This window comes from Ursus maritimus, unplaced genomic scaffold (genome assembly GCF_017311325.1).
Source record: "Ursus maritimus isolate PB19 unplaced genomic scaffold, ASM1731132v1 scaffold_2, whole genome shotgun sequence".
Lineage (NCBI taxonomy): Eukaryota > Metazoa > Chordata > Mammalia > Carnivora > Ursidae > Ursus > Ursus maritimus.
The window spans coordinates 69,885,863-69,896,178 of NW_024424452.1; the positions used below are offsets into that span (position 1 = coordinate 69,885,863).

At 51.5% G+C, this 10,316-nt stretch overlaps 1 protein-coding gene across 1 annotated transcript in view; it reads right to left on the bottom strand.

Moving 5' to 3' along the window:
• Positions 1-10,316, bottom strand: part of EPHX1 (epoxide hydrolase 1) — a 30,880-nt gene that overhangs the window by 6,218 nt on the left and 14,346 nt on the right. The window contains exons 2-3 of the mRNA XM_040636121.1: positions 10,067-10,254; positions 7,847-8,027 (exon numbers count right to left, since the gene is read on the bottom strand). Of these exons, the coding sequence (XP_040492055.1) occupies positions 7,847-8,027; positions 10,067-10,249 (364 nt within the window). The 5' untranslated portion in view covers positions 10,250-10,254. The remainder of the gene's footprint in view (positions 1-7,846; positions 8,028-10,066; positions 10,255-10,316) is intronic.

Below are 10,316 nucleotides of genomic sequence, written 5' to 3' on the forward strand. Positions count from 1 at the left end.
GAGCACACGACTCCTGATCTGGGGCTTGTAAGTTCGAGCCCCATGTCGGGTGTGGCGATCACTTAAATGTAAAACCTTCAAAAAAAAAGACTGAGGGGCGCCTGGGGGGCTCAGTTGGTTAAACGTCTGTCTTCAGCTCAGGTCATGATCCCGGGGTCCTGGGATCGAGTCCTGTGTCGGGCTCCCTGCTCAGCGGAGAATCTGCTTCTCCCTCTGCCTCTGCTCCCCCTGCTTGTGCTCTGTCTCTCTGACAAATAAAATCTTAAAAAAAAGAAAAAAAATATTTGGGGAAAAAAACTTCTGTATATTCAGCACTAGAGACTGTAATACACTGGCTGAAGATGACCGTGTAAATATGTATTTATTTAACATGTAAAACAGTACAGTGCCAAGTGGTAAAAGCAAGTTACCAAGTCAAATATCTCATTTTTGTAAGCCGCCATACGTGTGCGTATATGTACACTGCGTGTAAATGAACTCACACGTATATAAATTTTAAAGTCTGGAAGGATAGACCAAACACATAAAAAGTAGTTGTCTCTGAGCAATAAAATTTCAAGTGAATTTTTTTTGAAGATTTTATGTAGTTATTTGAGACACAGAGCACAAGTGGGGGGCGGTGGGGACAGAGGGAGAAGCAGACTCCCCACTGAGCAGGGAGCCTGACGCGGGGACTCGATTCCAGGACCCTGAGATGGTGACCTGAGCTGATGACAGACGCTTAACCGACTGAACCACCCAGGCACCCCTGAATTATTTTCTTTTTTTTGTGTGTGTTTTCTGTATTTCCTAATTTTTCTACAAGGGATATAAATTCAAAGCATAACTTTTTTTAAGTGGAGACTCTTTTTTTTAAGGTCGAGTACTGGGCACTAGGAACGCATCCAGGCCGAGGGCGGGTGAATGGGCTCCAGGCCTCCCCGAGTCCCTCCTTCCCAGGCAAGTGGCCCGGAGAGCGCCTGGGTGTTCAAGGCAAACACAGCCCACGCTGCTATCACATCTGCAGCCCGGCACCACCACCAGCTCACGTGCTGGTCGGTTATTAATTCATTACATCAATAATATATGTTTACTGTAAGAAACAGAAAATACAGATAAATCAAAAGGGGGAAAATCACACATTTATACCACTACCTGAAGAGAACATTGTGTTGTCTTTACAAATTTTTAAAAATAAATTTGTTATTTTGGAACAATTTTTTTAAGGGTTCCCTATGCTCAAGGTGGGGCTCGAACTCACAAGCCCAAGGTCAAGATTACCATGTTCGGGGTGCCTGGGTGGCTCAGTCGGTTAAGCGTCCGACTCTTGGTTTTGGCTCAGGCCTCGATCTCAGGGTGGAGCCTACTTAAAAAAAAAAAAAAAGTCACATGCTCCACGGAGCCAGCCTGGCGCCCTGATTTTGGAACAATTTCAGATTCATAGAAAAATAGTGAGGACAGTACAGGAAGTTCCCGTGAACCCACACCCAGTTTCCCGGTCATTAGCGGCTTACGTTACTCTGGGACATTTGTTACAAGCAATGAACCAGTACTGATACGTCAATAACTCCTCTCAAGTCCATCATTTATTCAGATCTCCTTCGTTTTAGAAACATTTTTATTTTTAAAATTTTATGGTAGGAAGAACATTTAATCCTTCCTCTCAAATTGGCAAGCGTGACATCCGGCACCACCGACCGCAGGCATGTGTGGCCCGGCCAGTGTCTAGAACTTACTCAACTGGCATAACTGAGACTCTACACCCGTTACCGAGTGTCTCCCCGTCTCCCCGCTTCCCGGCCCCCACCGTCCTCCTCTCTGCTTCTGTGAGCTGGACAGTTTGGGATCCCCTGTATGTGGTATCGTGCAGTATTTGTCCTTGTAGGACTGGCTTATTTCACGCAGCGGAATGTCCTCGAGGTTCGTCCGCGTGGTCACCTAGGGCAGGGTTTCCTTCTTTTTAAAGGCTGAATAACACTGGTGTCCACAGACCATGGAATATGGCTCAGATGTCCTGAGTTTTTACCTAACCACCTTTTCCTGTTTCAGCATCCCATCCAAGACCCCACATTACGTTCAGTTGTCATGTCTCCTTAGACTCCTCTGGACTCTGACAGTTCACTCTTTTTCTTAAGATTAGAGAGAGAGCGAGAGCACACAAATGAGCGGGGGGTGGGGGGGAAGGGTCAGAGAGAGAGGGAGAGAGAATCTCAAGCAAACTCTGAGCCGAGCGCAGAGCCCGACGCGGGGCTGGATCTCATGACCCCGAGATCACGACCTGAGCCAAAACCAAGAGTCAGATGCTCAACTGAGTGTGCCCCCCGGCGCCCCTCCGCCCCCGGGTTCAGACTTTTTAAAAAGTACTCACGTATCGTAACTTTCTTCGAACAAAAATAGGAGCCTACATACATTCTATTTTGGAGCCTTTTTGTGGGTCCCTCTACGTTGCTATATTCACTCCTGTTCTAGAGCTCATTTTGGAAGGTAACCTTCGTCCTTCGGAACACGCCGCACGATGTGAGATTTCTAACTCATCCGCGTGTACGGCTGGGAGCCCCACGCACACCCACGCGTGCTGGCGTGCACAGGTGGAGCTGTGCGTGCGAGCACGCGTGTGAGGGAAGCAGAAGCTGTCCCGGGGCAGGAACTGGAGGTCGGGGGGAAGGGCCGAGACCGAGGCTGCCTTTTCACCGTGTCCTTGTGTAGGTTTTGAATTTTAAATATTTAAATTTTAAAAACGAAGAAAAATGTTAAAAGCCCGTACTTCCTCATTTGTCCTACAGGGGGCTTCCCTTGGCAGAGGAAGCAAGCCCCCTTGCTCCCCCCACCGGGGTTTCCCAGCTTGTACGTGGTGCCCAGGAGCGGTCCAGGCCCAGGCTGTGGGCTCTGAACGGAGGAGCCAGGCTGGGCGCTGGGCCTGGTGGGTGGCGAGGGCGGCACTGAGGGGGGCTGTCAGGGCCCAGGGCCCGAGCCGGGACAGGGGCTGGACATGATGGGTAAAGGGCCGAGCTGGTTCTGGCCCTGAACCTCGGCCTCCCGGTGACTCAGCAATGCTGTCCTCTCTGCAGGGGTTGGGCTGGGCTGCCCTGAGGCCCCCATAGGCCCTGCCCGCTTGGCTCCCAGACTCCGGGGCTAGAGACTGATCTCCAGAGGGAGGCCCCGGCCTCCTCCCAGGATAGGGAAGCAAATGCAGAGCCCAGAACACGGGGGGAGGGGTGGAGAGGACCCCAGAAAGGTCTGAGCATGAGGGACCCACGAGGACGGCAGCAGACGGAGGGAGGAGGGAGGCCTTCTGGACCACCCAGGCCAGGGACCAGGGAAAGAGACGCACGAAGGTTCGCTGGGCCGGGGCCAGGCCGCCAGCCAGGGGAAGTGGCTGAGCCGCACATGGGTTCAGTCACAGCGGGCTGCGGTTCGGGATGCCTCGATGCCCGAAGTTGGCCCCTTTGGAGCGCCTGCAGCCGTGATGTCCAGGGGTAAGGCTTTCTCCAGCCTGCAGCCTCCACGAAGGGAACGGCCCCTTAGTGCCTCTTGCCTCTGGGTTTTTAAACGTGCTGTTTCCTCCTCCTGGACCACTTTCCCCACATAAGTGGCCAACTCCTATTCATCTTTGAAGTCTCAGCTTAGATGCCCCCTCCTCCAGGAAGCCTTCTGTCACACTCCCAGGTGGTGTGTGGGGCTCACAAAGCTCCCAGAACCTCCTCCCTCACAGAAACCCTTACCCTGTGCTGGGATGGTAAGCATCACCCCTGTGTGAAGGCAGGGACCCCGTTGTCCGGCTGTGTCCCCAGCCCCGGCAGAAAGCCTGGGTCCAGGAGGTGCCCTGCCTGTCAGAATCTGCTAGAAGGCCAGGGAAGAGCTGGGGCAACAGAGTGACCCCAATCACCACGAGGAAGCCAGGCCATCTAGCACCAGCGACGCGAGAGGCAACCTTTGGACCTGGACGCACTTCGGCTTGGGTGAAGTGGTTAGATCCTCTTGTGAGGCTCGTGGCCAAGATGTCAAAGTCCCCTTTTGATGTATATGTAAAATTAGCCCTCGCCTTGTTAGAGTTACAAATTTAAAAACCTAGCTCTCTACTCTATTACGCCTTTGAGTTCAACTTACAAATATTCTTCTCTCTATATTGCTCACATTTTATTATGATTTTTTAAGATTATATTTTTAAGCCATCTCCACACCCAGTGTGGGGCTCGAACTCACGCCCCCCGAGATCCAGAGTCCCATGGCTCTACCGACTGAGCCAGCCGGGTGCCCCTTACGTATTTATTAATTGAAGCAATGTTGACGGTCCAGAGGCCTTGACGAATGGACGGCTGCATTTCTAAACTTGTATAAGGGCACCCTCTAAACATGGTGTCATTTCAATCTCCTTTTTAGGAACTTTTGTTGATCTGGCTGACCCATACGTCCCCCACGTACTTTAAGTAATTCTCAGAATTTTGATAGATTTATAACTATCCGAAATCCTTATAACTAAATCCTAAATCTTCTAACACCGCATTTAAACTCAGGAAGATTTTTACATAAAACCACAGATCAAAATCCATTACTCAGTTACGTATTCTAAACTAGAACGCCAAAGTTCTAGTCTTGTCCGTTACTTGGAAAGGCCAAATTCTCTGAAACATGATGAATGTTTACAATTCCAAAAATGGGGGGGGGGTGCCTGGGTGGCTCAGTCGGTTCAGGGTCTGCCTTTGGCTCAGGTCGTGATCCCGGGGTCCTGGGATCAAGTCCCATGTTGGGCTCCCTGCTTAGAGGGGAGTCTGCTTCTCCCTCTCCCTCTGCTGCTTCCCCTGCTTATGCTCTCTCTCTCTCAAATAAATAAAACCTTAAAAAAAAAAAAAAGGAAAACCTGACACCTGCTGCAACACGGACGAACTTTGAGGACACGGTGCCGAATGCAGTAAGCCAGGCAGAAGGAGAAACATTCCACTCATATGAGGTACTTAGATACAGAATCCATACTTAAATTCAGAGACAGAAAGTAGAACGGTGGTTTCCAGAGGTGAGGGAAAGGGGAGAAAAGGGAATTACTGTTTAATGGGGACAGAGTTTCAGTTTTGCAAAATAAAAAAGTTCTGAAGATGGATGTGGTGACGGCTGCATGAGGATATAAATGTGCTGAATGCCACTGAGCCGGGTAGTACACTTGACAATAGTCAAAGTGGTCAATTTTCTGTTATGTAGGTTTTACCATAATTAAAAATAAATACATTTTTAAAAAGTACAGTATGAGCTTGAATTTCCTAACATTTCTAATATGCTTTTTTAAGATTTTATTTTTTATATCATTATTTTTAAAGATTTTAAGTAATCTCTACACCCCACGTGGGGCTCGAATCCACAACCCTGCAGATCAAGAGGCATGTGCCCCACCGACCACGCCAGCCAGGTGCCCCAACATTTGTTTGATTCTAAATTTTTCTGGGGTTAAGATATGCTTTTCCAACAGACAACAGACCAATGGAACAGAACCGAGAGCCCGGAAATAAACCCAGGCATATCCAGTCATCTAATCTTTGGCAAGGGAGCCAAGAACACTCAATGAGAGAAGACGGTCTCTTCAATCAATGGCGCCGGGATAACTAGATAGTCACATGGAAAAGAATGAAGCTGGACCCCTACCTCACACCGCTCACGAAAATTTACTCGAAATGTATCAAAGACTTAAATGAAAGACCCAAAACCACGAAACTCCCAGAAGGAAACACAGACACAAAGCTCCCCCGATGTAGGTCCTGGTGGTGGTTTCTTGCATGGGACACCTAAGCTCAAGCAACTAAAACAAAACAAAAGGTAAGTTGGGGGCGCCTGGGGGGCTCAGTTGAGTGTCCGACTCTTGATTTTGTCTCAGGTCATGATCTCAGGGTCATGAGATGGAGGCCGCACTGGGCTCCACGCTGGGTCTAGAGCCTGCTTGAGAGTCTCTCTCCCGCTGCCCCTCCCACCCCGCGCTGTGCATTCTCTCAAAAAATAAATAAACAAGTGGGACAACATCAAGCTAAAAAGCTTCTGCACAGCAAAGGAAACCATCCACAACGTGAAAAGACAACCCGTGGAGTGGGAAAACGTAAGTGCAAACCGTAAATGTGATAAGGGGTTCATCTCCAAAATACAGAAAGAACTCCTACAACTCAGTAGCAGATAAACCGCCCAATTAAAACATGGGCAAAGGACCCGAACAGACACTTGTCCAGAGAGACATCCAGACAGCCAACAGACACATGAAAAAATGCTCAGCATCACTCACCATCAGGGACATGCAAATCGAAACCACAATGAGCTACCACCTCACACCTGTCATCGTGGCTAAAATCAGCAACACAGGAAACAACAGGTGTTGGCGAGGATGCGGAGCAAGGGGACCCTTGTGCTCTGCTGCTGGGATTGTAAATGGGGGCAGCCCCTGTGGAGGAGTATGGAGGTTCCATGAAAAATGAAAAACAGAATGACCATATGGTCCAGCAACTCATTTTGGGGTGTGTGTGTTTGTGTATAATGAAAACACTCATTCAAAAAGATATCTGCACCCCACGGTCACTGCCGCGTTATTAGCAGTAGCCACGACACGTCTACGGATGGAAGAACGGATACAGACGTCGTGGTACGTATGTGCACAGCGGAATACTATTCAGCCATAGAAAACCGAGGAGATCTACCACTCGTGACAACATGATGTCCTCCTTACGCTAAGTGAAATATGCCAGACAGAGAAAGGCAACTACCGCCGGATCTCATTGATATGTGGGATCTAAAACAAAAATGAAAAACAAACTCAGAAAAAGAGATCAGGGGCGCCTGGGTGGCACAGAGGTTAAGCGTCTGCCTTCGGCTCAGGGCGTGATCCCAGCGTTATGGGATCGAGCCCCACATCAGGCTCTTCCACTATGAGCCTGTTTCTTCCTCTCCCACTCCCCCTGCTTGTGTTCCCTCTCTCGCTGGCTGTCTCTATCTCTGTCGAATAAATAAATAAAATCTTTAAAAAAAAAAAAAGAAAAGAAAAGAAAAAGAGATCAGACGTGTGGTTACCAGAGGGGGGTGGGGGCAGGAGAGCTGGAGGAAGGGGGCCGGGGGTCCAAACCCCAGGTGCAAGGTAAGGAAGCACGGGGGGTGTCGCACAGCTGCTGCTGCGGGGGGACATGGAGGGAAGTTAGAATCCAGAGCTCTCGCCGCAAGGAGGAAAGTGTTTTCCTTTTTTTTTTTTTTGTATCTGTACGAGAAGCTGGATGTTAGCAGACCCTCCCACGGTGATCATTTCACAACAGATCTAAAATCAAACCATCTCGCCATACGCCTTAAACTTACACCGCGTGATGGGTCTCAATTATTGCTCAAACTGGGGAAAAAATGCTTTTGCACTGAGGAAACTGTTCCCTCAGGCCAAATGACCTTGAGGGGACCTTGCCAAGACAATCCGAGAGGCGCCTTTCCTCCAGGTGAAGCTATGGGACAACCCACCACCCAGGGGCGAACACGAGGTCAAGAGCTGCAGACAGGGCAATATTTTGTAGGACTTTGTCTGATGGGCCAAGCACCCTGAGCAGACACGGTACCCCAACTCCAAAGCCTCGGGAGGGGCTGAGCTGCCCGAGACGGCGGCAGGCCCAGGCCTCCGCCCCCTCCTCTCAAGGCTGGTCCATCACTGGGCCCGATTCTGCATTTCTTTGGCTTTTAAATTATTTATGTGTTTTCCTGTCTTGCTCGAAGGCCCCCTGGATTTGTGGGGATTTGGCATTCTTTCTGCCCCAAAGACGTGACCCCACAAATACATCTGGAGGACCGGTATCTGGACTCCAAGTTGGGTCTAAGTCACGAGCCGCTCCCACGACCTCCCTCTCCAGCTGCTGTTGTGCAAATGTACCTTCAATCTTAGTCTTGAAGTGCGGGTACCGGTTGAGAATTTCCACCTGCTTCTTCCAGTCAAAGTCATTCCGCCAGTAAGAAAGGACTTTGCTCAGGTACTTGGAGTTGAAGCCAAAATGGAAACGCACGTCCTCCAGAGGCGGGGTCAGACGGACGCTGTCGATCCTCCGGTGTAAGTCCTGGAGAAAACGCGGGACCCCGGGGAGACAGGGGTTATCGGGCGCAGAGCACAAGGCAGGTTTGTCTCCAGAAGACAGAGCGAAACCTGCCCCCGCAAGACCATGTGACAGGAGAGGCAGAGCCTCGTCCCACCGGAGGATGAGGAGGCCGCTGGTCTGCACACGTGCGTCCTGGGCTGTTGGGTCGACCCCGGGAGGAACCTCCTCGTTTCCCACAACAGCGGCTGTTCCCAAAGCCTACGTTCTTCAGTCTTTAAAATCAGAGAGCGAGCAGTGCCCATGCACTTGCAACGGGGAAGGACAGAGGGAGAGAGACTCTCAAGCAGGCTCCCCGCTGAGCACAGAGCCCGATGCGGGGCTCGATCCCAGGACCCCGAGTTCGTGACCCGAGCTGAAACCAAGAGTCGGCCGCTGAGCCGACGGAGCCCTGCTATGTTCTTCACCTTTAACTTCGTTTGCTTCTCCTCTTTGTTTTTAATCATATGAAAAATCCACGTTTATCTAGGCTTACACATGGCAGGGACTGGCAGACCTTTTTTGTCAGAGGCCCGACAGTAATTGTTTTAGGCTTTTCAAACTGCCCCTGGTCCACTCTGTCCTTGGAGCATGGAAGGAGCCACAGGCAAGACAGGGACGAATGGACACGGCTGTGTTCCAATAAAACTTTGTTTACGGGCTGAAATCTGCATGCCGTGTAATTTTCACAGGTCACGAGACAGTGTTCTTTTTTGGATTGTTTTCAGCCGTTCGAAGATGTAAAAACTATTCTCAGTGTGGGGGCTGTATAAACAGGGGGCAGGACTGAGTTGTCCCACGGCTGTGGCTTGCAGACTCTGAGACTCAGCACCGAGTGAAAGACCAGGAGAGAAGGCGTGAGCCTAACAGTGAGCATCGGGCTACGACGCCCGTGTCGGCTCTTGGGGCCTCCCAAGTGTTCCCTCCTCGGACAGGGTCCTCCCGAGCGCTCCAGGCACCCAGGTTTTGGATGTTTTAGCCTTTGAACTCAGAACCCACGAGAAGCGTGTTATCCTCAGGGCCCAGCCTCTGTCCTGAATAGCGGGGCAGCGTCAGTCCTACCCAAGGAGCCTCAGCCCGGTTTCTCTTGGGTGCAGCCCGCTGCTTTCTGCAGAAATCACACGTTTTATTGGCACGTCCTATGGCGTCTACCCTTCCTAAGCCCTCAGTTACCTTACCTCCATTCCTTCTCTCAATTATGGGACTGAGCTAACGGCGGGAAGGGCCTCTCTCCTCTCCCGGCACCCAGGACGGCTCCTGCATACAGCAGGTGCTCCAATATGCACAGAACAAGAGCAAGAACGGGCAGGGACGTCCCAGGTCCCACTCACCTTCCTGGCCTAGCAGCCCACCTCGCTGGGCATGGCCCCCTAACTCCAGCGTGGGGAGGGGCATAAGCTCTGGAGCTGGGACAGACTCCAGTCTGAATCCTGCTTATTATCTCAGTCACCTGGAGTAAACTGCTTTGCCTCTGAGCTTCAATTTCTGCATCTGTAGAGGGAACGACAGTCCTCACCCTACAGGGTCACTGCAGGGACTGAAAGTGACCACAAACACCTACCACATAGCTGGCACATAATTAATGCTCACCCTGCGGCAGTTTCTCTGTACCTGACTGTTTGAGGTCACCATGGCCTCGTCTCTCACTCAGGACCTCCACCTGGGCCCTGATGAGAACCCCCTGGCTTTCTCCTGCAAGCTCACTCCCAGGATTTCATGGGGGCGCAAAGGAGGAGAAAGCGGCTGCTTTCCATGATTTTCGATGCACATGCCCGGGGCCAGCTGGCACCCCCCTCACCTGGGCACTGCTGGGCCTTGGGCAGGGGAAGAAGGAGAATGACTGAGGAGGAAGGAGTGGGCAGAGCGGGCGGGCTGGGCATGTCTCTCTCTGCACCTGCCCAGTGGGAGAAAAGCAGAGGGAAACCCGCTCCCCAGGCCCGTCCCAGCCCCAGCCTCATGGGAACCACAGAAGGGCCCCCGCCGCCCTCCCCTCTGCTCAGCCCCGCCTGCTTCGATCTCCTTACCTCGATCTCCTCCTCGGAAGTCTCCACCTTGAAAGGGCGGATGCTCTCGTCCTCAGTGGCGGCGGGCCTGGTCCCGGGCCCCCACCACCCATCTTCAAGAGGCAGCGTTTCCTCCTTGTTCTGGGAAACAAACCAGTAGATGACAAAGCCCAGCACAGACGTGAGGAGAATTTCCAGCCACATGGTTCCTGCAAGAGCGAGCAGCGTCCATCAGCCGCAGAGACCCCCGGCCACGCCTCGACCCCCCCCC